Source organism: Microcaecilia unicolor, chromosome 6 (assembly GCF_901765095.1).
Source record: "Microcaecilia unicolor chromosome 6, aMicUni1.1, whole genome shotgun sequence".
NCBI classification, from domain to species: domain Eukaryota; kingdom Metazoa; phylum Chordata; class Amphibia; order Gymnophiona; family Siphonopidae; genus Microcaecilia; species Microcaecilia unicolor.
This window is the reverse complement of record NC_044036.1, coordinates 14,312,633-14,339,710: the sequence shown is the minus strand read 5'-3', so window position 1 is coordinate 14,339,710 and position 27,078 is coordinate 14,312,633. Positions and strand designations below refer to the sequence as shown.

The window sequence follows — 27,078 nt, the reverse complement described above, 5'->3', positions numbered from 1 at the left end:
CTGATCTCAGGTTCTGATTCCCTGGAAACAACACAGACCTAGAGAGAGTGCAGCACACAGTTTTAATTTCAGTCCTTTGGCACTTCAGTACAGACAGTAGAAATTTGGGTGTCATTTTTAGCTTGTGCAGTTCAGTTTTCCAGTGCTTTACATGGTGCACTCCTTCCTGGTTTGGTCAAAAGAAATTGTAATTCTTATCAGTGGCGTTCCTAGGGGGGCTGACACCCGCCCCCCAGTGCAGCGCCCCCCCCCCCCCCGATGCAGCGCGGACCCCCCCCCCCTGAAGGACCCCCCCCCCGGGTGCAAGCCGCTGGGGGGGGGGGGTGCCACGCGCGCCTGTCGTCCGTTGTTCCATGCTTCTTCTCTGCCCCGAAACAGGGGCAGAGAAGAAGCATGGAACAACGGAGGACAGGCACGTGCGACACCCCCCCAGTGGCGTGCACCCGGGGCGGACTGCATCCACCGCCCCCCCCCCCCTAGGAACGCCACTGATTCTTATACATTAGGGATGGCCAAGTCCTGCCCTCTCACTTTTGGAAATAATGTGAGATCAGTTCAGCCCCCTTTCCCCCTCCGGCGATTATTTATTGCTCACATATCGCACCAAAAAAATCAGAAAGGTTTGTGTCACAAATCAAATGAGCAGTAAAATTCCATTTAAAGCTGGTGGTCAGGAAATAGCCTCTATTTAGCATGTCTATAATTCCTGTGTGGAGTTGTTTTCTTTAATGAGCCCTTCTGACACCCTATCAAGTCCTGATTATTCTTGTCTTCTTGGCATTCAACCACCACTGCAGCGCTTCACAATTCCGGCCGTGCCCTCCTGTTCCACTGTAGGGTTAGAAGTCTTTCTTCCTCTTCTGCTGGGTCAGTCTCTCCACCTCCTTCATGAACCGAAGACACAGTTCCTCCTGCCAAGGTAATGCCACACATTGCACAGCTACGGGCAGTCCCACCCCTCCTTCCATAGCCTGCAGAGACAGCATGAGACAGGAAAGACATTTAATGCATCTGACAAGAGTTTGCTAATCGTCCGATTATCCAGGTTTGGTTCAACTAACAAATTTGACTTCATTTCTTTCGCAAATTTTCCGACTCTCTCCTGGGGGCAGCCATGCTTGAAGAGTCACTGATGACACTACAAACGCTAGATACAAATGGCCCATTATCCATTAAACCAGCCATTCCCAACCCAGTCCTCGGGGTACACTTTCTTTTGTTGTTACATTTGTACCCCGCGCTTTCCCAATCATGGCAGGCTCAATGTGGCTTACATGGGGCAATGGAGGGTTAAGGGACTTGCCCAGAGTCACAAGGAGCTGCCTGTGCCTGAAGTGGGAATCAAATTCAGTTCCCCAGGACCAAAGTCCACCACCCTAACCACTAGGCCACTCCTCCACTGTTGCTACTATTTGAGATTCTACATGGAATGTTGCTATTCCACTAGCAGTCGGCCCTTGCAGATCACCAATGTGGTCGCGCAGGCTTCTGCGAGTCTGACGTCCTGCATGTACGTGCAGGACGTCAGACTCACAGAAACATGCAGGACGTCAGACTCACAGAAACAGAAGCCTGCGCAGCCTTCTACATGGAATGTTGCTAGTGGAATAGCAACATTCCATGTGGAATCTCCAATAGTAGCAACATTCCATGTAGAATCTCCAATAGTATCTATTTTATTTTTTGTTACATTTGTACCCTGCGCTTTCCCACTCATGGCAGGCTCAATGCGGCTTACATGGGGCAATGGAGGGTTAAGTGACTTGCCCAGAGTCACAAGGAGCTGCCTGTGCCTGAAGTGGGAATCAAACTCAGTTCCTCAGGACCAAAGTCCACTAGGCCACTCCTCCACTGTTGCTACTATTTGAGATTCTACATGGAATGTTGCTATTCCACTAGCAACATTCAATGTAGAAGTCGGCCCTTGCAGATCACCAATGTGGCCGCGCAGGCTTCTGCAAGTCTGACGTCCTGCACATACGTGCAGGACGTCAGACTCACAGAAACAGAAGCCTGCGCAGCCTTCTACATGGAATGTTGCTAGTGGAATAGCAACATTCCATGTAGAATCTCCAATAGTAGCAACATTCCATGTAGAATCTCCAATAGTATCTATTTTATTTTTTGTTACATTTGTACCCCATGCTTTCCCACTCATGGCAGGCTCAATGCGGCTTACATGGGGCAATGGAGGGTTAAGTGTCTTGCCCAGAGTCACAAGGAGCTGCCTGTGCCTGAAATGGGAATCGAACTCAGTTCCTCAGTTCCCCAGGACCAAAATCCACCACCCTAACCACTAGGCCACTCCTCCACTCCACTTGTGTATGCAAATCTCTCTCGTTCATATTCACTGTGGATATCCTGAAACCTCAATGGGGCTAGGGGTGCCCCAAGGACTGGGTTGGAATGGCCGCATTAGACAGTAATGACACCACCGGTGTATGCTGGTACATGTGACTCTCTCAAACATGGTTGCTCCCAAGAGATATGGGAAACAGCTAATAGAATTTTAAAAATGACAGTGTAAAAAGTAACTTGATCTCATCGTAGCGTGGCTTAGTTCCCATGGGTTGAAGTTAAACCCAGGAAAATCTTCGGGGGGGGGGGGGGGGGGTTCAGTTCTGTAGGTCCCCTTTTCCTTTCCATTCCACAGTTAAAGTTTTAGGACTTCTGTTCAACCAAAATCTAAACCTTTTTGGGCAGCCAGCTTTGGAACGCTCTACCCAGACCAATCCGATTAATAAACGACTTCTTGCCCTTTAGAAAAATGCTGAAAGCTCATCTCTTTAAGCAAGCCTACCCTAATGCCCCAACCTGATCTCACCAACTTCCACCCCCAATTCTGTTCTGACTTAAATACCAACCTCCCATCCTTCTCTTTCCATCTCTCCTTAATTTTATCCCTCCTTACCCTTTCTCCCAAATTACACTATCCTATCCTGTCTACCCTCTTTTATTCTAGTCATATAGTGGAGGAGTGGCCTAGTGGTTAGGGGGTGGTGGACTTTGGTCCTGGGGAACTGGGGAACTGAGTTCAATTCCCACCTCAGGCACAGACAGCTCCTTGTGACTCTGGGCAAGTCACTTAACCCTCCATTGCCCCATGTAAACCGCATTCAGCCTGCCATGAGTGGGAAAGCGCGGGGTACAAATGTAACAAAAATAAAATAGATACTATTGGAGATTCTACATGGAATGTTGCTATTCCACTAGCAACATTCCATGTAGAAGGCTGCACAGGCTTCTGTTTCTGTGAGTCTGACGTCCTGCACGTATGTGCAGGACGTCAGACTCACAGAAGCAGAAGCCTGCGCGGCCACATTGGTGATCTGCAAGGGCCGACTTCTACATCCCATGTAGAATCTCAAATAGTAGCAACAGTGGAGGAGGAGTGGCCTAGTGGTTAGGGTGGTGGACTTTGGTCCTGGGGAACTGAGGAGCTGAGTTCAATTCCTGGCACAGGCAGCTCCTTGTGACTCTGGGCAAGTCACTTAACCCTCCATTGCCCCATGTAAGCCGCATTGAGCCTGTCATGAGTGGGAAAGCGCAGGGTACAAATGTAATAAAATAGATACTATTGGAGATTCTACATGGAATGTTGCTACTATTGGAGATTCTAAGGCTGCGCAGGCTTCTGCTTCTGTGAGTCTGACGTCCTGCACATACGTGCAGGACGTCAGACTCACAGAAGCAGAAGCCTGTGCAGCCACATTGGTGATCTGCAAGGGCCGACTTCTACATGGAATGTTGCTAGTGGAATAGCAACATTCCATGTAGAATCTCAAATAGCACCAACAGTGGAGGAGTGGCCTAGTGGTTAGGGTGGTGGACTTTGGTCCTGAGGAACTGAGTTCGATTCCCACTTCAGGCACAGGCAGCTCCTTGTGACTCTGGGCAAGTCACTTAACCCTCCATTGCCCCATGTAAGCCGCATTGAGCCTGCCATGAGTGGGAAAGCGCAGGGTACAAATGTAACAATAAAAAAAATAAAATAAACTTTATCATACACTACTACTAAGCCCAACTTTACATTGTTTTACTACTGTTTTATTAAAATCCTATTAACTTCGTATTTCAAATTACTATGTAAGCCGCATTGAGCCTGCATTGTGTGGGAAAGCGCGGGGTACAAATGTAATAATAATAATAATAACCTCAGGGTGGTTCAGTGCAGTTTTTTTTTTTATTGTGCATCCTGTACTGTGTCTGGGGCCTTTTTTCTTCCTCCGCCTTATGGGTGTTGATTCACTCTCTTGTACTGAGTCAGCTAGATTACTGCAATGACCTTTATAATGGGCTTGCGATGTTCTGATCACAGGCACCTTCAGATAGTTCAAAGCTCCAGCCATAAATCTGCTGGCTGGTTCCAAGAGACATGAACATGTCGTACCCTTACTCCCTTACTTCTCGGATAACTTTTTAAGATTTTATTTTTAGTTTATAAGACCTCATCCACAGGCCTCTCAGATCTTTTGGTTCTTTACGTTCCCACTCAGACCCTTAGGTCCTTCTCTCTGAGCCTATTGGGTTTCTTCACAAATACCTGGCAAGATCCCAGAACAGTACAACAGATTTTAAGCTGCTTATCCCAGAATATGCAGTGGAGTTTTCCCAAGTCCATCTTAATAATGGCTTGTGGACTTTTCTTTTAGGAAACTATCCAAACCTTTTTTAAAACCCCGCTAAGCTAACTGCTTTTACCACATTCTCTGGCAACAAATTCTAGAAATTAATTACACGTCGAGTGAAGAAATATTTTCTCCAGTTTGTTTTAAACGTACTACTTAGTAGCTTCATTGTTTGCCCCTAGTCCTAGTATTTTTGGAAAGAATAAACAAGCGATTCACGTCTACCCGTTCCACTCCACTCATTATTTTATAGACCTCTATCATATCTCCCCTCAGCCACCTTTTCTCCAAGCTGAAGAGCCCTAGCCGCTTCAGCCTTTTCTCATAGGGAAGTTGTCTCATCTCCAAACTCTTAGAGGTAGGCTGTTTAAGGTTGCTGGACCTAAGCTCTGGAATGCTCTGAATGTTTGCCATACCTTTAAGAGGCAGTTAAAAGCTTTTTTTGCTTACAGAGGCTTTTGGCCCTTAATTTTGGGCTTTTTTCCCCTTCGAGTTGCTGTGCCTGGGGTTAATTTCTCCGGAATCTCTAGGACTTGTTGTGTGTGTATATGTGTACAACAGTGCTTGCTGTGCTAATTCTTTTTTTCCTGTTTTTATTTTTGTTTTATTATTGTAAACCGCCTAGCTTTTTGTTTTGAGCGGTACATCACATTTTATTAAACTTGGAAACTTTGACTGAGGATATAGGGACTGAAAAGATGTCCTCCAGCCTTGGGCAGTCAGTTCCAGTCGTCCCCACCATGAAATGCTGACTGCCCAACTTTACTGTGAGTGGGAAAAATTGTGCTCACCTCCCCCCCCCCCCCCCCCGTCCCCCCATAAAATAAGCCACAAGCATCTACTAGTCCTGCTCTTCAGTCTGAAACTCCACTGGCACATATGCCAGGGAGCTCAGTTACACATATTTAATTTTTTGAAAGGAGCAAAAGAGCGAATCACATGGAGCTGATAACCTGGATTTTGCACTGCCAGAGAATGGAAAAACCATCCCTGGGAGGAGACAGGACAGACTATGACTAAAAGATTGGCCCAACTTTCCAGATCAGACCAAAGTAGAGAGGTGTGGTAGCCGTGTTAGTCCACTCTTAAAGGTTATCAATAGAAATTAAACAAAATAAAACATGGAAAAGAAAATAAGATGATACCTTTTTTCTTGGACATAACTTAATACATTTCTTGATTAGCTTTCCAAGGTTGCCCTTCTTCCTCAGATCGGAAATAAGCAAATGTGCTAGCTGACAGTGTATATAAGTGAAAACATTCAAGCATTACTATGACAGTAAAATAGATACCATTGGAGATTCTACATGGAATGTTGCTACTATTGGACATTCTACATGGAATGTTGCTATTCCACTAGCAACATTCCATGTAGAAGCCTGCGCGGCCACATTGCTGATCTACGAGGGCCGACTTCTACATGGAATGTTGCTAGTGGAATAGCAACATTCCATGTAGAATCTATAGAAATCAAACAAAATAAAACATGGAAAAGAAAATAAGATGATACCTTTTTTATTGGACATAACTTAATACATTTCTTGATTAGCTTTCGAAGGTTGCCCTTCTTCGTCAGATCGGAAATAAGCAAATGTGGTAGCAGATAGTATATATGAGAGAAACATCAAAGCATTACTTTGACAGTCTGACAGAGTGGGAGGGTGGGCCAACACTTCAGAAGACCAGAACACTGCACCAGTGATTTCACAGTAAGAATACTGAAAGGTAATTTTAAAACAATACAGGAACGTAAGACCTTTGAAATAAGAATGATTGAATATTTTAACACCCAACAAACAGGACTTAATAAGGATCTGGGTTTTCTAACCCATTATAAACCATAAAGCTTTATTTCGCTGTTTATTTCTCTGTTTATTACGCTCCTGTCACCTACCAACATCCATCCTGTTAGAATATCAATGAAATGCTTTGATGTCCCCATGCATACCCCCACCCTCCCACTCTGTCAGACTGTCATAGTAACGCTTGAATGTTTTCACTTATATACACTGTCAGCTAGCACATTTGCTTATTTCCGATCTGACAAAGAAGGGCAACCTTCGAAAGCTAATCAAGAAATGTATTAAGTTATGTCCAATAAAAAAGGTATCATCTTATTTTCTTTTCCATGTTTTATTTTGTTTGATTTCTATTGATAACAGATCAGACCAAAGTTTTGATCTAGGTGGATGAGTGGGGGTGTAGAGATGGGATGAGGGTTAACGAAGCTAACCTGGGATCAGTGGGTCAGGAAGGAGGTGATGAGGCTCAGTGAGGCTCTTCCATATGGGGCTACTAAAATTCAAAGATCTTAGGTCCCAGATCAATGGTTTTCAACCCAATCCTTAGGGACCACCTGGCCAGTCAGGTTTTCAGGATATCCACTATGAATATGCAGGAGAGAGATTTGCATACCAAGAAGGCGGGGCACTCAAATCTATGTCATGCAAATTCATTGTGGTTGGATCTCCTGAAAACCTGACTGGCCAGTGATCCCTGAGGACTGGGTTGAAAACTTGAAATCCACTGTTCTAGGTGATCTTAAGACAAAAACTGCTATATGAAGGTCGGGGGATGATCCACTGGGAAGAATCATGTCCAGTATGTTCACCCCAATGGACATCAACCTCTCTGCTCCCTGCCAAAATGGGGGCAGTGTCTCTAATCTGGACCCAATAAAAAGAATGAATGATTGATTGATTGATGACATTTATATCCCACATTATCCCAAACAAGTTTGAGTTCAATGTGTCTTACAATAAACAGTACAGGATACATAACAAAGAATAATGCATAAGAAAGTAATTTGTTGTAAGAATCCAATTTTACAATACAGTATCATAAACGTACTGGGATAACTATGGATGTTTAACATTTAGGAAATCTATTATGAATGAGAAATTGTACATGAAGCAAAGAGAAAGTTAATGGTAAACAGAGTAATAACCAATTCAGGTAATAATTAATTGTTTGAGATATGGTCATTCTTTGTGAGGGTTTGTTTGAATAGGAACGATTTGAGGATTTTGTGGAATCTAGTACATTCCTGGATATTTCTTATTTTGGGCGGTAAGGAGTTCCACCGTTTGGTTCTTAGGTAAGTGAAGTCTGCAGAGTGGACAGTTTGTAGATCACTTTTTTGAAATTTGGGAGGTGTAGTTTCTTGCCTCATATTTAGTGTTTCTTTGAGGTACGTTTATTAATGGTACCATACAGTCTGGAGCTGTGCCATTTAGTATTTGAAAGATAAAGGTACATAATTTGAAGGTGATTCTTGCTTTGACTGGAAGCCAGTGTAATTTGATTAATAAAGGGGAGGCACTTTCAAAACGAGAGATTTTGTATATGAACCTGGCTTCAGTTGTTTTAGATTTAGCTCATAGCTTTTCATACATTTGTACTCAGTGTTCCCTAGTCTAGTGAATGATATGGGAAAATTGCTACCAAAGCATCTGTCATGAGTACTGGTGATTCAATACTGAAATTGAATTGAATTGAATTTAATACAAGGATACATTTTGGTCTGGGTTTGTGGAATAAGAGACATGACCGTCATGTTTGATTAGTTGGATACTTACTAGATGGCTTTTTATGCTGTTGTCCACTATGTAACTACAGGGTCAACAGAGCAAGGAAGGCAGTGCAGCCTATGTAGGCAAAAAAAAAAAGGCAGGCGATATTAATAGCCACGCAGGCCAGTAGGAGAAAAAGGTAGACGTCAGAAGGCTGATGCAGGATGAAGAGGAATGAGGGACGGGATCTTAGAGGCCACAGCAGGCGGACCTAAAGTGGTGAACTGGATTAGGAACTGGTTGACGGACAGACGCCAGAGGGTGGTGGTGAATGGAGTTAGCTCGGAGGAGGGAAAGGTGAGTAGTGGAGTGCCTCAAGGATCGGTGCTGGGGCCAATTCTGTTCAATATATTTGTGAGTGACCTTGCCGAAGGGTTAGAAGGTAAAGTTTGCCTATTTGCGGATGATACTAAGATCTGTAACAGAGTGGACACCACGGAGGGAGTGGAAGACATGAAAAAGGATCTGAAGAACCTAGAACAACGGTCTAAGGTCTGGCAATTAAAATTCAATGCGAAGAAATGCAAAGTGATGCACTTAGGGAATAGAAATCCACGGGAGACGTATGTGTTAGGTGGCGAGAGTCTGATAGGTACGGACGGGGAGAGGGATCTTGGGGTGATAGTATCTGAGGATTTGAAGGCGACGAAACAGTGTGACAAGGCGGTGGCTGTATCTAGAATGTTGTTGGGCTGTATAGAGAGAGGTGTGACCAGCAGAAGAAAGGGAGTGTTGATGCCCCTGTATAAGTCGTTGGTGAGGCCCCATCTGGAGTATTGTGTTCAGTATTGGAGGCCATATCTTGCTAAGGATGTAAAAAGAATCGAAGTGGTGCAAAGAAAAGCTACGAGAATGGTATGGGATTTGCGTAACAAGACGTATGAGGAGAGACTTGCTGACCTGAACATGTATACCCTGGAGGAAAGGAGAAACAGGAGTGATATGATACAGACGTTCAAATATTTGAAAGGTATTAATCCGCAAACGAACCTTTTCCAGAGATACGAAGGCGGTAGAACGAGAGGACATGAAATGAGATTGAAGGGGGGCAGACTCAAGAAAAATGTCAGGAAGTATTTCTTCACGGAGAGAGTGGTGGATGCTTGGAATGCCCTCCCGCGGGAGGTGGTGGAGATGAAAACGGTAACGGAATTCAAACATGCATGGGATAAACATAAAGGAATCCTGTTCAGAAGGAATGGATCCTCAGGAGCTTAACCGAGATTGGATAGCAGAGTCGGAAGTGGGAGGCGGGGCTGGAGGTTGGGAGGCGGGGATAGTGCGGGGCAGACTTATACGGTCTGTGCCAGAGCCAGTAGTGGGAGGCGGGACTGTAGGTTGGGAGGCAGGGATAGTGCTGGGCAGACTTATACGGTCTGTGCCAGAGCCGGTAGTGGGAGGCGGGGATAGACTTATATGGTCTGTGCCAGAGCCGGTGGTTGGGAGGCGGGGCAGACTTATATGGTCTGTGCCCTGAAGAGCATAGGTACAAATCAAAGTAGGGTATGCACAAAAAGTAGCACACATGAGTTGTCTTGTTGGGCTGACTGGATGGACCGTGCAGGTCTTTTTCTGCCGTCATCTACTATGATAGGGGCTTGGAGAATGAGGGAAACTGCTGTGAACAGGGTAAGAGGTGTTTTTTAGGCTGCTTGTATCTCCTCCCAAATTAGCATAAACCAGCCATTCTCTACTGGAAGGAGTAAAAGAAACCTCAAACTACAAGATAATGAGAAAGGCAATTCTTTATTCTTACCAAGAGAAAGTACATTGCAAATACTAGTTTCTCATGAGGGGTGCAGGGGACCCAAACATGTGGTCTAACTCTGCATCTCCCCCCAATGTAATGCTCTGATACAGCGGTTTATATACCTTTTGTGTTAAACAAGGCTTCAGCACTTATTTTGCTGAGAATTCATTCTGTCTTCTGTTCACACCATCTATCTCCATGTCACTAAATCTCACATTCTTCTGTTCCAGGCCCGTTTGCACATAGGAATGTCTTATCAGATCATAAGTCCTTGGGCCTCACGATTTACTCCGCTCTACGGTGGACAACTAAGCTTATAGTGTTTACTTAAGTGCTAGCAGACCATGAGCTCTGATTCAGTAAAGGGGTCAACTAAAAGAGACCCTCATGGCCTGCTTTTACAGGTCTTAACCATGGTTCATATTTCATGGTTCATAACTGTACCCATAATATACAGAGGGACTGGTGGGGACCAGGGCTGTGATGACAAGGAAAAGAGTTCCATTGGGTGCCTCAGGCACATGTCACTAATGGAACTCATAACCATAAGAACTGTACTGACCAAATTCAGGTAAATTGCAAAAATGGAGAAAAACATCCACTTTGCTAGGACCGCTGCTTTTTAATATATTTATAAATGATTTAGAGATGGGAGTAACTAACGAGGTATTTACATTTGCTGATGACACAAAGTTATTCAAAGTCGTTAACTCGCGACAGGATTGTGAAAAATTACAGAAGGACCTTACGAGACTGGGAGACTGGGCGGCTAAATGGCAGATGACGTTTAATGTGAGCAAGTGCAAGGTGATGCATGTGGGAAAAAAGAACCCGAATTATAGCTACGTCAAGCAAGGTTCCACGTTAGGAGTTACGGACCAAGAAAGGGATCTGGGTGTCGTCATCGATAATACGCTGAAACCTTCTGCTCAGTGTGCTGCTGCGGCTCGGAAAGCGAATAGAATGTTGGGTATTATTAGGAAAGGTATGGAAAACAAGTGTGAGGATGTTATAATGCCGTTATATCGCTCCATGGTGCGACCGCACCTTGAGTATTGTGTTCAATTCTGGTCGCTGCACCTCAAGAAAGATATAGTGGAATTGGAAAAAGTGCAGTGAAGGGCGACTAAAATGATAGCGGGGATGGGATGACTTCCCTATGAAGAAAGACTAAAGAGGCTAGGGCTTTTCAGCTTGGAGAAGAGACGGCTGAGGGGAGACATGATAGAGGTATATAAAATAATGAGTGGAGTGGAACAGGTGGATGTGAAGCGTCTGTTCACGCTTTCCAAAAATACTAGGACTAGGGGGCATGCGATCAAACTACAGTGTAGTAAATTTAAAACAAATCGGAGAAATGTTTTCTTCACCCAACGCGTAATTAATCTCTGGAATTTGTTGCCGGAGAACATGGTGAAGGCGGTTAGCTTGGCAGAGTTTAAAAAGGGGTTAGACAAGTCCATAAACCGCTACTAAATGGACTTGGGAAAAATCCACAATTCCAGGAATAACATGTATAGAATGTTTGTACGTTTGGGAAGCTCGCCAGGTGCCCTTGGCCTGGATTGGCCGCTGTCGTGGATAGGATGCTGGGCTTGATGGACCCTTGGTCTTTTCCCAGTGTGGCATTACTTATATATGTACTTATGATACTGTACAAATACCCAACACACCTAAGTGGAGCTTTAAACAAAATGGAGGCAAAGACCTCAGCTGGCTACAGCTTTATTAAGTGCAGTATCTTTGCCGGTAAAATTGACAAACAACCAGCTTAACTCTACTCACTGCCGTTTAATCTCTCTCGTCGGCCAGAAACCTCCATTATTTCACAGTATTTATTCTGCATTTCTTTGAACATTTTTGAGCTTTATAATTTGTGCTTGACTCTTTACCAATCTCAAATATTCTTCACTTGAGTATTTCTTTGTGACTTTGTCGTTCAAAATCAGACCAAGAAAAAAGAAGCACTTAACTTCCCCTACGGGAATCACTCTTACAGCCGAAGTTACGTGCTTCTTTTTTCACTGAAGGGCATTTAAAGCTCCACTTAGGTATGTTGGGTATTTATCAAATTCGGGTGCAATACGAAGCTCTTTAAAGCAAGAAATTTAAAAAAAAAGAATGAGAGACCCCAAACACACACTCACCTTTACAATCTGCTTATCCCAGGGATCCTTATAGTAGCCTTGGTGATGCTTCAGCTCTCTCTCATCTTTCTCGGTCACCGTGGTTACGGGTACCACTCCAGCAGGGAAGTTCAACAGGTTATACAGAACGGTGTAACATATCCCAGCTGCGCAAAACAACAACACCTTTTAAATCTACAAATCCAAGACCTTCTATTTAGAAAGCAACCCCAAGGGAAGAAGATGCCAGGGCATTAATAATCGTCTGTGGGGATGCCACTGGTTAACTATTGAACACTGAAGAGATGGGCTGCAGAGGAAGATGGCAGCGTGCACTACTGAATGTTACCGAGAGAATGCACACACCTCTGTGTGGCCCTACACACACCTCTTCCTGACTCGAGTGTACGTCTTCAAATCTCTTTCCCTCTGGGCCGCAGAGACTGGGCCGGGCCTAGCCCCGCCCCTGCCGCCCTTGCCGCCCCGCTCCCCGAGGTCGCCGCCGCCACCCCCCCCCCCCCGAGGTTGCCGCCGCTCCCCCAGATCGCCGCAGCCACTGCTTCCCCCCTCCACCCCTCCGAGGTCGCCACCGCTCCCCCCTTCCGTCCGCCATCGGGCCGGGCCCCCTGCATTGAAATTGCAGTCTCACCTCTGTGAAAGCACCTCCCTTCGGCCCTCCTTCCCTCCTTGTGTCCCGCCCTCGCAGAAGTGACGTCAGACGAGGGCGGGACACGGAGGGAAGGAGGGCCAAAGTGAGGCGTTCTGCTGCCTGCAGCGCTGCTTTCACGGAGGTGAGACTGCGATTTCAATGCAGGGGGCAGACAGTCGACGACGGAGGGCGGGTGGGACTGCGGTGCTGGACCCCCCCCTTGGAGGCCCAGGCCCGGGGAATTTTGTCCCCCCTGCCCCCCCCCCCTCTCGGCGGCTATGCTTTCCCTAATGGGACAGGTCACCGTGCTCGATATACTCTCACTTCCAGAAGGTGGGACCAGCTCCAAGCCACTCCAGTTTGATTTTCTGATTGGGTGGTTTGCTTCCTGTGCTGTAAGTGGGTACTCTGGGTTCAATTCCAAAAAAGGGGCTAAAAATTAGGGGACAAAAAACTGGGTACTAAGCTGGTATTCTATAATTGCACAATTACGTACCAAATCTGTTCCAGAATACTGGTGTAAGTCCACAGTAACGCGCTCAAATTTAGGTTTATGTTCATTAAAATGTTTGATATACCGTGATTTCCAGCAAGAGGATCAAAGCAGTTTACAATCATGGAAAGGAACCCCCATCATAATTTAAAAGGACAATTAACTATCCAAAATAGAGGAAATCCATTGCAATCAGCAACAGCACACATCCACAGCGAAGGTGACAAAGATTACATGGATGGCAGTAGCGATCCGAGGTCGGCTACCACCTGGGGCGGATCGCACCCCTCCCCCCCCCGGTGCAGCAGCGTCCGTCCCTCCACGGTGCAGCATGACACTCCCCCCCCCCCCGGTGCAATGACACCCCCTCCCCAACGCATCAAGCCCCCCCCCCCCAGCGCAATGACACCCCCCTCCCCAGTGCATCAAGCCCCCCCCCCCGGTGCATTCTTGGCTGCTGGAGGGTGGAGGAAGTAACCTGTTCCATGGCAGAGGGAGCAGGGAACCAGCAGAGCCGACAGCGCGCAGCTGCTCTCTGCACCCTCCAGCAGCGTGCACCTGGGGCGGACCGCCCCCACCGCCCCGCCCTTGGTACGCCACTGATGGATGGTACAGAATGATCACATCTACAGACTCAACACGGGCCTTCGGTGAAGACGTGTGATGAACATGTGAGCTTGCCTAGTTCTCAGTAAATATAATTGCTTATAGTCTATTGACAGTCATGAATTAGACTATATACTACAGTTCCATCCAACAAGAGACTCCTGAGGCAGGCCTATTGGCCAAAACGCAGGCCCGTGTTGAGTCTGTGGATGTGAATTAAGGATTTGATCTTTCAGTAATGTCCGTGTGATCTTTGTCACCTTCGCTGTGGTTGTGTACAGATAAAAAGTAAAATAGAAATTCTCGACAATCTCAAGGCTGACAAGCCCCTGGTGAAAGGCCAAAAGTACGTTGAAAAAATGCGTTTTCAGCATAGATTTAAATTTGGCAAAAAAAAAAAAAAAAAGCCTCAGAGATCGTTTGAAAATTTTGGGGCCACAAACTAAAGCGCAGTGACCATTTATGCCACGTCTAATATTGGGTTAAATGGTGGTGCCCAAACGCAGCAGTTGGGTGCTTACTACTACTACTACTATTTAGCATTTCTATAGCGCTACAAAGCAAGTATTCTATAGAGCACACGCAAGGTTAATTGGAACACCCCTAACTCACCCATTCCCCTCCCATGTTAACGCCCCCTTTTAAGTTCTGTGTGTGAGAGAAATTACACCCCCTTCAATCCGTTCAGAACTGTGCTGTGCGTCTTATCTTCCGCCTAGACCGATATACTCATATCACCCCTCTTCTCAGGTCACTTCACTGGCTTCCAATCAGATACCGCATACAGTTCAAGCTTCTCCTACTAACCTACAAATGCACTCGATCTGCAGCCCCTCATTACCTCTCTACCCTCATCTCCCCTTACACTCCTACCCGTAACCTCCGCTCACAGGACAAATCCCTCCTCTCAGTACCCTTCTCCACCACCGCCAACTCCAGACTCCGCCCTTTCTGCCTCGCCTCACCCTATGCTTGGAATAAACTCCCTGAGCCCATACGCCAAGCCCCCTCCCTACCCATCTTCAAATCCTTGCTCAAAGCCCACCTCTTCAATGTCGCTTTCGGCACCTAACCATTGTACCTCTATCCAGGAAATCTAGATTGCCCCCAATTTGATTGACTGCACTTTTTTGTCCTTTAGATTGTAAGCTCCTTTGAGCAAGGAGTGTCCTTCTTTGTTAATTGTACAGCGCTGCGCAACCCTGGTAGCGCTTTAGAAATGTTAAATAGTAGAAGTAGTATAGGTTACAGGATAAAGGTGTCAGTCAGTTACACACGGAACTGCTAATTAGTGTCAGTGCTTCTTAATGCCAATTACTGGGACTTATCTCCAATTAAGTGTCAATTAGATAATTATGTTAAATGTGTAACTGACCCTAAGCTATTAACTGGGGGTGCAACTTTAGGTGCCATTTATAAGTTCGGAGGTCTAGGTCAGGTCCTGACGGGGGGGCCAGTCAGTTCTCGGCTAAGTGGTTTAACGTCTGTGTTTCCTCTTCACGATGTCTTAATTGGCTGTTCTATATTTCCTATATTTCAATAGAAATATTTTTCACTAAGGAGAGAGAGGGTAGAGTTGGGTATTGGGGTTAAGCTTAGCTGAGATTGGGTGGCAGAGCCAATTTGGGGAGGCGGGGCTAGTGGTTGGGAGGCGAGGCTAGTGCTGGGCAGACTTCTACGGTCTATGCCCTGAAAATGGCAGATAATGGCAGATACAAATCAAGGTAAGGTATACACATAAAGCAGCACATATGAGTTTATCTTGTTGGGCAGACTGGATGGACCGAACAGGTCTTTCTCTGCCGTCATCTACTATGTTACTATTACTATGTATTTAGTCCAGCAGTTAATTTGTGGATTTTCCTTGCCACAATGTTGTATTGTTTTTTTGTTTTGTTTTGGTTTTGTTTTTGCATTTTTCTGTCCTGTTATTGAATTGTTATATATCGTTGAAGTTTCAATAAAAAAATGTAAACATGTTGTCTTAATTGGGTGAGTCATCCCTACAGCGGTAGCTACCCACATGGTCTCCCTTTTATTCTCTCCTGATTGGAAAGAGAACACAAAAATCAGCTGAGTTAACGTGGAAATGTGTAGGGCGAGACTACTACTACTACTACTTATCATTTCTATAGCGCTACTAGACGTACGCAGCGCTGTACACTTCAACATGAAGAGACAGTCCCTGCTCGACAGAGCTTACAGTCTAATTAGGACAGACAAACAGGACAAACAAGAGATAAGGGAATATTAAAGTGAGGATGATAAAATAAGGGTTCTGAACAAGTGAATAAGGTTAGGAGTTAAAAACAGCATCAAAAAGGTGGGCTTTTAGCTTAGATTTGAATACGGCCAGAGATGGAGCTTGACGTACCGGCTCAGGAAGTCTATTCCAGGCATATGGCGCAGCAAGATAAAAGGAACGGAGTCTGGAGTTAGCGGTGGAGGAGAAGGGTGCAGATAAGAGAGATTTACCCAGTGAACGGAGTTCCCGGGGAGGAATGTAGGGAGAGATGAGAGTGGAGAGGTACTGAGGAGCTGCAGAGTGAATGCACTTATAGGTCAATAAGAGGAGTTTGAACTGTATGCGGAAACGGATAGGAAGCCAGTGAAGTGACTTGAGGAGAGGGCTAATATGAGCATAACGACACTGGCGGAATATTAGTCGTGCAGCTGAATTTTGAACAGATTGAAGAGGAGAGAGATGGCTAAGTGGGAGACCTGTGAGAAGCAAGTTGCAATAGTCTAAGCGAGAGGTGATAAGAGTGTGGATGAGGGTTCTGGTAGTGTGCTCAGAAAAGAAAGGGCAAATTTTGGTAATATTATAGAGAAAGAAATGACAGCTTTTAGCAGTCTGCTGAATATGTGCAGAGAAGGAGAGGGAGGAGTCGAAGATGACCCCAAGGTTACGAGCTGATGAGATAGGAAGGATGAGAGTGTTATCCACAGAAATAGCGACTGGGGGAGGAGGAGAGGTTGGTTTAGGGGGAAAGATAAGAAGCTCAGTCTTGTCATGTTTAGTTTCAGATGGCGCTGAGATATCCAGGCAGCAATGTCAGACAGGCAGGCTGAGACTTTGGCCTGGATTTTGGCTGAGATTTTTGGTGTGGAGAGGTAGATCTGGGAGTCATCAGCATAAAGATGATACTGAAAACCATGGGATGAGATCAGAGTACCAAGGGAAGAAGTATAGATGGAGAAAAGAAGAGGTCCCAGGACAGATCCCTGAGGTACACCAACTGACAGTGGGATAGAAGTAGAGGAGGATCCACTAGAGTATACACTAAAGGTACGCTGGGAGAGATAAGAAGAAAACCAGGAAAGAACAGCTGAAATCTAAGTGAGGACAGCATATCAAGGAGTAGGCTGTGATCAACAGTGTCAAAAGCAGCAGATAGATCGAGAAGGATGAGGATAGAATAGAGACCTTTGGATCTGGCTAGGAACAGATCATTGGAGACTTTAGCAAGCGCTGTTTCAGTTGAATGAAGAGGGCGAAAGCCAGATTGAAGTGGATCAAGAATAGCTTGAGATGAAATAAAGTCAAGGCAACGGCGGTGAAGAGCACGTTCAAGTATCTTGGATAGGAAAGGGAGGAGGGAGGTGGGGCGATAGTTGGAAGGACAGGTAGGGTCCAATGAAGGTTTTTTAAGGAGTGGTGTGACTACGGCATGTTTGAAGGCATCAGGAATAGTCACAGTGGACAGTGAAAGATTGAGGATATGACAAATAAAAGGGATGACAGTAGGAGAGATAGTGTTAAGTGGATGGGTGGGAATAGGATCAGAGGAACAGGTAGTTAGTTTCGAGGAGGAAATAAGATGTGTAGTTTCCTCTTCAGTGATTTCAGAAAAGGAGGCAGGGGTTGGAGGGTTGAGAGAATGGACTAAGGGAAGGAGAGGTGGAGGTGACCTGGTTGAGAATTCAAGTTTAATCTTGTGAATCTTATCATGAGAGTACTCAGCCAGTGTCTGGGGGGAAAGTGAAGGTGGGGTTGGAGGTGAAGGCACTTTGAGGAGAGAGTTCGGTGTGGCAAAGAGACGACGAGGGTTTGAGCCAAGAGAATTAGTCAACTGGATGTAATAATCCTGTTTGGCAAGTAAAAGAGCAGACTGGAAGGAGGTCAGCAAGAATTTGAAATGTATGAAGTCAGCATGGGCACGGGATTTCAGCCAAAGGCGTTCGGCAGACCGGGCACAGGAACATAGGTAGCAGATTCTAGAGGTCAGCCAAGGCTGGGGTTTGGTACGTTTTACAGAACAGGGAATGGGAGGAGCGAGAGTATCCAGAGCAGAGGAGAGAATAGTATTATAGGAAGAGACAGCCTCATTGACAGACTTGGATAACATAGTGGTAGAGGAGAGATTTGAAACACTGGAGGACAGAATAGAAGGGTCAATAGCCTGAAGATTCCTAAATGTATTGGTTAAGATTGGACGGGACTGGGGAGGAGGGTGTTTAAGTGTGAAAGTTATCAGATGATGGTCAGAGAGAGGAAGAGTTGAGGCACAGAAACTGGAGAGTGAGCAGTTTGAGAAGAGGATAAGATCAAGACAGTGGCCATTCTGGTGAGTGGGGGCAGTGGAGCACAGTTGAAGATTGAAAGAGGATGTTAAAAAAAGGAACTGAGAAGAGTCAGAGGGATCATCAGCATGAATGTTAAAATCCCCAAGAATGAGGGAAGGAGATGAAGGTTCAAGAAAGAAGGAAAGCCAGGCATCAAAGTCAGTGAGAAAGGAAGAAAGGGACTTATCAGGGGGTCAATAAATGACTGCTACTCGGAGAGGCAGAGGAGCGAATAGACGGATGGAATGGACTTCGAAGGAAGAAAAACAGTGAGACTGAGGTGGAAGAAGAGGTTGAAATCTACAAGAGGGTGAAAGTAGCAGCCCGACACCACCTCCGCGGCCAACCGGGCGAGGCATATGGGAGAAAAGATAACCTCCATGGCATAGAGCCGCGACTGAAGCAGAGTCTTCAGGGTAAAGCCAAGTTTCAGTTAGGACAAGCAGATGGAGAGTACGAGAGATAAAGAGGTCATGGATGTAGGAAAGTTTGTTACAGACAGAGCGAGCATTCCACAGGGCGCAAGACAAAGGCAGGGAAGAAGGGGGGAGGAGAGGAACAGAAATTGGATTAGAGATATCACGGTGTGACCTGCACAAATAGAACAAGAGATATGTAATGAGGAGCTGTACGGTGAAGCCCCCCCCCCCACCCCCCCCAATATTCAGAAACGGCTCCTGGCCAGTTAAATAGCACTTAACTGGCTTTCTGCAAATATTCAGTGCATCAGCCAAATCAGGCCACCGAAACAGCAGGCTTATCTTTGGCCAATTAAAACTTAACCGGCCAGCGCTGAATATTGACCTGGCCGGTTACGTTTAAACCGGCTAAAAATAAACCGGATATTCAATGCCAGTCACCAGAAACGGCTCGGCACTGACTATCCGGTCTCACCGTCGACCGCGGGAGGTAGTCGGGCTGCCTCCCGTGGTCTGAATTTCAGCCCCAATGTATTTATAGGTGAGTGACAGAAGCTTGAACTGTTTGTGGAAGTTGATGGGGAACCAACGTAATGACTTGAGAAAAGGGGATTCCACGGTCATGGCGTCACAGAAGGAAGATAAGTCGTGCAGCTGCATTTTGAACAGACAGCAATAGAGAAAGACGGTTCCTTAAGAGACCCGCAAGAAGTAGGTTACAGGAGTCTACAAAGGAGGTAGTGTTCAATTCTGGTCGCCGCATCTCAAAAAAGATATAGTGGAATTAGAAAAGGTGCAGAGAAGGGCGAAGAAAATGATAAAGGAGACGGGATGACTTCCTTATGAGGAAAGGCTAAAGCGGCTAGGGCTCTTCAGCTTGGAGAAAAGGCAGCTGAGGGGAGATATGATAGAGGTATATAAAATAATGAGTGGAGTGGTACAGGTAGATGTGAAGCGTCTGTTTACGCTTTTCCAAAAATACTAGGACTAGGGGGCATGCGATGAAGCTACAATGTAGTAAATTTAAAACAAATCGGAGACAATTTTTCTTCACTCAACGTGTAATTAAACTCTGGAATTCGTTGCCAGAGAATGTGGAAAAGGCGGTTAGCTTAGCAGAGTTTTAAAAAGGTTTGGATGGCTTCCTAGGGAAAAGTCCATTATTAAATGGACGTGGGGAAAATCCACTATTTCTGGGATAAGCAGTTTTAATATGTTTTGCACTTTTTGGGGATCTTGCCGGGTATTGGTGACCTGGATTGGCCACTGTTGGAAACAGGATGCTGGGCTTGATGGACCTTTGGTCTTTCCCAGTATGGCAATACTCATGTAGTGAGAAAGAGGACAAGTATTTTGGGAGAGTGCTCAGAAAAGAAGGGACAGAATTTATCAGGGCTGAAAAGGAAGAAATGTCACATTTTGGATAGGTGTTACGATCTGAGGGAAGCAGAGCATGACAGCGCCACCCACACCGACAGAAAAAGAGGGCAGGTGAGTTGGGGGGGGGGGGGGGGGAAATGTGTTCACCATGTTAAATTTAAAGTGACAGTGTGACATCCAGGCAGAGGTGGTGAAAAATTGACCTGTTGCTATGGTCCTTGAGGACTTGGCTGAGGGCCACTGAGTTACCCATTAAAAATATCCCACTGCTAATACCGAGAGGCCGTAGTGCCATGGACAGTACCAAAGAGTTTTCCAGGGTATCCGATTTTTTGTGCGGGGCTGAGCAAGGGGCACAACATCACATCCAGCTCCAGCTTGTTCCATTCGGTAATGAATTCATGGCAGTATTCCTGAAACACAGGATGTGGAAAAGTTTATCTTTCATTCCACCAAGAATTTTGCCACACAAAAGCCTTCACAGGACTACCTGCCGAATCTTTGCACAAACGTCAAAGCACTTTGATTTGCCCTTTTAACCCCCCCCCCCCCCAACAATAAAGTAAGATATGGCAAGTTTTTGAATAGAGTGACACCATCGAGCCGCGTGTGACGCGTGTCAAACATTCTGCCTTTCCCTGCAGGAAGGTTGTGTCTTACTGTGGCTTCCACATGCTGCAGCCAGAGGTCCTGTACCGAGCTGAAATTTCAGAGGAAAAAGACAAGGTCAAAAGCAGTTATTGCAAAGATCTTTGGGGGTCGATATTCAAAGTGGTTTACGTACACACGAGAGGCGCCTGCTCGCTTAATCGTGCTCAGTGGGCCAGGCAGCAATATTCAGCAGCTGTTAACTGGGCAATGCTGCTTATAAAAACCAGAGCATGGGTATAAAGGAGACGAAATAGTGAAAGGATTGACCCAAAACGAGTTCCAAAAGATGTGGAGATAGTTTTTGTATATGAATATTTTATTAATATCAATATATGAAGATCATGAGGAAGTTCTCAGAGTATAAACTCACCCAAGCGAGACTACACCAAAGTGAATTACGTCTCTAAGGGTGGACAAGGTTCTCGATCCTAGAACTTTTTGAGTATTTTTTCAATTTTTTATGAGCAATTGCACACCCGTGCTCTAATTGTTTTTAGATAATAAGATAAATGTTCAGCCCACCCCCCCCCCCACAAAATTAAAGAACTAATGAGTCAATTCTATCACTTGCTCCAATAAATCTCAAGCACGCGTGAGTAAAAATACACTATAATCTAACACTCTTGATCACTGAATAGCAGCTTTAGTCAGCCATCTTGAATCTGGGCAGTGGGAGGGGTGTTCCGGTGGCGGGGCCGCTGAGAGACTGAGTCGGGCCTAGGGCAGGGCCCCAGGATTGTCGCCACCACCCCAAGGATTGTCACTGTCGCCACCCCGCCCACCCACCACAGCCTGCTGCAACTGTAACACCTTGTCTGGCGGGGATCCCAAGGCCCCGCAAGCAGAAGAGTCTTCCTCCAGCGCTGCTCTTCGTCTCTCTGCTGCCTGGCCTGGCCCTGCAGCTGCTTCTTTCTCTCAGTTCCCGCATGCTGGGTTTCAAAAGTCGCTTGGAAGGCAACGGGGCAGACTGTGAAGAAGATCTTTTCCGCAGGCAGGCAGGCAGGCAGGCAGGCCCCCCCCCCCCCCCCCCCCAGTCTGCTGTGTCCAGGTCCTCCCCAGCCTCCGAGGGGGGGCCCGGCACCAGAGTTTTCTCTCTCCTGCTCTTGTTGGGACGCGATCACCCGGGTCCCGTCAGGAGCAGAACATAGAGAGAGAGAGAGAGACCCTGGCACCGGGCCCCCCCTTGGAGGCCCAGGCCTGAGGAATTTTGCCTCCTTCCCCTCTCTCGGCGGCCCTGTCCAGTGGTGGAGTATAAAAGGAGCCAGCAGCTATGCAGGTACTGGCAATACTCAGTGCTGGCACCCACACAGCTGTGAGAAGACAGGACAAGACAGCACAAAAGGCAGTCATAGGTCTGCTTAGCTATGCAGGTGCCAGCAATGAGTATCGGCCAGCATCCGTCTAAATTCTGGGTACCGTCCTGAAGCTTTCCACGTCCCTCCTCCATCCTGACCCCTCCAACAAGAGAAGACCACCCGGTTTTGATCCGCCTTCTTGGACATCACCCCAACAACAGAAGCCCCTTCCCTCCCCACATCCCTGGATGCCTGCCCCCCCCAGCCTATTTGACCATCCCTGATGGTGCAATTCATGGAGGTTTGTCAACAGGAGAAGGCATGAGCCTATCTGGCCCATTATGTGGGCTGAAGCCAGTAGGCAGAACTTGTCACCCTATCAATTTCATTGTTTTTGGGTGTACCAAGATGGCAGAAGCTGCACTGAGGAGAATTAAAACTTCCGTGGGTGGACACCGGCTTCAGCCTTGTGAAATCATGCAGTCTCCTGTTATCAAATCTCCTCAGTCCAGTTGGGAAGGCTGACAGCTCTTGCCCCTGGCGGCTCCCGCTATAAAATGGGGTCACAAGCTCTAGTGGTAGTCTTGTAGTACTACCGCTAGAGGCTGAGACCCGAGCGATGGTGGCCAGCAGATGCCTGGAAAGCCCTGGGTATTCAATGCTGATGTCAGGACATGGGCCGGCACTGAATATCAGGGGCAAATTTAGTTGGCAACCATCAGTGCTTAAAAAAAAATGCTGACCACCGCCAGTTGAATCCTGACAGATTTATTTTCAGGCATTTCAATATAAAATTCGTACATAATATTTGATTTGACAGAACCATTGTTTTTTAGATTAATGTGCTGCAGTTCTCTGTGGCCTATTCCCAGCTGTGACGCTCAGCTCATTTCAGCCGTAGGGTTAGGTTTCTCTCTTATGGCTGGCACTGCCAGGCAGGGGAGCAAACTGCATTCAACCTTGCATTCACTTACCCCCTTATTACAAAGACAGCAGCTTTCAGTGTAAATATTGCTAACTCCAGAGAGCAGACAGTTTCACGCTGGAGGCATCACACATCCAAAGAAAAGTGTCTTATTTTAACATAATTTTTAGCTCAGTAAGCTGAAGAAGTCTTGAAACAACCGTGACTTCCTGGATGTATGTAAGGTGCTTTCACTGATACAGTACTGTAAGCAGACATTACAAGCGAACGTTCTGGAAACATCTGTCACCATAGGAGCCAACTTTTCAAAATTATTGGGAGTGCTAAGCCCAATGAAAATAACCCCTCCCTGGACACATACAAGGAATTTTCTCAATATTGGGGGTGCTCAAGCACCCATAGCACCCACAGAGTCGGCTCCAATGTCTGTCACCTGTATAGGCCGCATGGACTGGCTTCCAAGCATTTGTGCTGATTTGTGCGAAAGCTTCTAGAGTTTGGATGGAAAATTAAGGATTCCCCACCTGAACTCTTCACAACAGAGTCATCACTATTTGTCATTTTTTCCCAAAAGGAAGGAGGAGTCTTGCCCCAGAAAACCCCAGCACATAACGCAGGAGGAAATCCGGCCTCATCAGTCCAGCCAGACCTGGCAGCTAATAACAACTGTCCTGTCACCCACTATAAGCATTCCCCCTCCCCTGCCATCCCAAAACCAGCCTCCCGAATATAGGATGCAGTATCTTACCTTACACCTGCCAAGTTCTTCAATGACTTTGCTATTCTGGGATACTGAAGAAAAATAAATATAATTACACAGTATATTGATTTGATAAAAGTGTACAACGTCTTGTAAACATCTCCACACTGACCTTTGCACGTGTAACACATTCTGCTGTCGAAAAATATACGATTCAAAATATATCGAAGGGTTTATTTTACTGATCAGCACAATATGAAAACAAAATTATAGAAATATTGAAAAAAATAATTAGGAATAAGAAACCAAAAAGTCCTGATTCCATAATTGTTCACAAGCTCACTCGTACTGTAGCAGAGCTGATTTGGACACGCCTGGATAAAGAACCAAGCTCCTTCTGTTGTGTGAAATGAATTTAAAGTAGAGTCTAAACACGCTGAATTTCAAGATAAACGTTATTAAAAGGTACTCATTGGAGAAAAAGGGTATAAGAAAATTTCAATGTGTTTGAAGCTGGCTCGCTTGAATGAAGTTAAAGCATGCTGCAGAGCCGTAGCGAAGGGAGCTGACACCCGGGGCGGGTCGCCACTGCGCACCCCCCCCCCCGGGTGCAGCACGGCGCACCCTCCTCCCGCTGGAGCGCCCCCCCTGGAGCGCATCCCTCCCCCCCCCCCGGAGCGCATACCTGCGGCGAGGGACGGGCGGGAGGGCCGATCCGCCCTGACTGCACGCCGCTAGGGTGTGTCGGCTCCGCGCTGGTTCACTGCTCTCTCTGTCCCGGAACAGGAAGTAACCTGTTCCGGGGCAGAGAGGGCAGTGCACCAGCGCGGAGCCGACACCCCCCAGCGGTGTGCACCCGGGGCGGACCGCCCCCCCTTCCTAAACCACTGGCATGCTGATAAAGCACCACCACCAGGGGCATAACCAGACCTCGCCGTAGGAGTGGGCCATTTTGCTCTGCCGCTTCCCCCGCCACTCCCCACCCACTGCCGCAGCAAATACCTTGGCTGGTGGAGGTCCCCAACCCCTACCAGCTGAAGCCTTGTCCAGGGCCATTCTCCAGGGCCACCATGTTGCCTGCCCTACTCTGCCTTCCCCTCGTGTCCTGAACACTCCTTTTAGTGAAGTTGAGCATGCTGGACGTGAGAGGAAGACAGAGCAGGGCAGGCAACGCGGCAGTGCCAGAGACCAACGCTGGACAAGGTTTCAGCTGGCGGGGGTTAGGGACCTCTGTCAGCAAAACCAGGAGCCCACAGGAAATTGGGGGGGGGGGGGCCAGGTCCCCATGGCCCCACATCGCTACGCCACTAACTGCCACTGCCTCAGAAATAAGAGTACTTTGTGCTTCTTTATGAAACAACTTCAGAATTCCTCTAACAGCTCCTTCAACGGATGGCTCCACTGAACAGACAGAGGCCACATCAGATAAGGAGGGAGAAGCAGAGACAGCCTCATCTGCCCACTCCTGGAGGTCTAAACCAGATCTCTTAGGAGCCAGAGGGGCAGCGAGGCGAAAAACTGCAGCACCTTGCAGAAATTTGTCCCTGTTCCAGTAAATAGGCCTAGAACTCTGCAGAAAACAAAGATCCCGATGAAGCCTGATGCTCTTTTGGGCCCGGAGGCTGTGAAATGGCGGCTGTGCTCCAAACACGATCAGACAGAGGCTGCTCCTCACTGCCAGTTGGCTCCGACGAAATAGCATCCGTTCCCGTGCTGGAGAGCCTGAAGACCCCGGCATATTCGGACGCTGCGTCAAATCCGAAGACGTGCCGCCGCCGACAGTTTCCTCCCCGTTCCGTGGGATTCTCGGCTTCCACGCACTGCGATGCCGCAACCCTGGCTGGTGGATCCCACAGCGGGAACCCTGCTTATTTACCTCCGCAGCAGTTGCCATTCATCCCAAATGTCACAAGTGCGGAACGTGTCCCAAGCTGTGAGTCGGGATCCCCTACACCAAGTAGAGCTTGCAGCCCTCCAGGTGGTTCTGAGTCAAACCACTGCCTGATGCTGCTCCCCCCCCCCCCAAGTTCATAGTCACCGTAAATCTTACCACAGATGAGAACGGCTCAGGACTGATACTCTGTCCGCTCTCCAGCAAACCTCTTTCCTTATCCTTTCTTTCTTTTTAATTTTTAAGGTTGTTGTGCTGGAAAAGGAAAGCTCCATGGGAAACAGGGGAGAGGTGAAGGGAGGGAAAAAGTAAATTTCCGGGGAACCAGAGACAGGGATCTGAAGACCTCCAGATATTACTCTGCAGACTCAAGCCATCTGCAAAGCTCAACTGGGAACCAGTTGTCCAACTGGACCAGGATCAAAGCACTCGGAAACATCCACCTGCTGGAGACAGAAAATACTGAGCAGCTGGACTGGATGCCAAGAGAGATATGACTCGGCTCAGTTTTCAGTTCTCTATCTCCACCTGCTGGTAGATGAACACAACTATCCCACTGGTTCTGGAATAGTGGGAAGCTACGTAATGGAAAACGCACTTACTGTAAATATTGCATTTGGAATTTGCTACATTGTCTGTACGACTAGCCCTTGGGGCACTATCAGCTCCATCACTGTGAACTTGAAGCAGTTTGGCACTACCATGACACAGTCTCAATCAAGCAGTCCACAGATGAAGGTTAAGGAAACTGTGAGGCTTAAGATTTCTTTAAAAGAAGTATACAGGTCTTGAGCTGAGACAGGGGAAGATATTTAACGTTCAACAACTTCAAGATCACTCCTCAAATGTGATTTTTATGGGAGGGCACTGATGTGCCACATAGCAATAGAAACATAGAAACATGACGGCAGATAAAGGCCATATGACCCATCCAGTCTGCCCATCCTTTGTAACCCCTAATTCTTCCTGTTCCTAAGCGATCCCACATGCTTATCCCATGCCTTTTTAAATTCTGGAACAGTCCTCGACTCCACCACCTCCACTGGGAGGCCATTCCACGCCTCTATCTGTGAAATAATACTTCCTTAGGTTACTCCTAAGCCTATTCCCATTATGACATCACAATATGAGCTCTGGTTACCAGAGACTGAAACTCTTCACACTAAGGGGGGAAAGTAAGCCAAGAATAGGACAATTGAGCCATTGTGACATCACTGATGAGGTTGGCTCTTAGGCATTGGTGGAATGAGGCATTATGACATCACAATCTCAGCTCTGGTTACCAGAGACTGAAACACACTAAGGGGGGAAAGTAAGGCAATAATAGGACAATTGAGCCATTGTGACATCACTGATGAGGTTGGCTCTTAGGCATTGGTGGAATAGAAACATAGAAACATGACGGCAGATAAAGGCCATATGACCCA

At 46.7% G+C, this 27,078-nt stretch overlaps 1 protein-coding gene across 1 annotated transcript in view; it reads right to left on the bottom strand.

Moving 5' to 3' along the window:
• Positions 1–491: 491 nt before the first annotated feature.
• FAAH (fatty acid amide hydrolase) overlaps positions 492–27,078 on the bottom strand; it is a 106,845-nt gene continuing 80,258 nt past the window's right edge. Inside the window, exons 11-15 of the mRNA XM_030207041.1 lie at positions 23,809–23,852; positions 20,850–20,889; positions 20,494–20,602; positions 12,098–12,243; positions 492–971 (exon numbers count right to left, since the gene is read on the bottom strand). Of these exons, the coding sequence (XP_030062901.1) occupies positions 840–971; positions 12,098–12,243; positions 20,494–20,602; positions 20,850–20,889; positions 23,809–23,852 (471 nt within the window). The 3' untranslated portion in view covers positions 492–839. The remainder of the gene's footprint in view (positions 972–12,097; positions 12,244–20,493; positions 20,603–20,849; positions 20,890–23,808; positions 23,853–27,078) is intronic.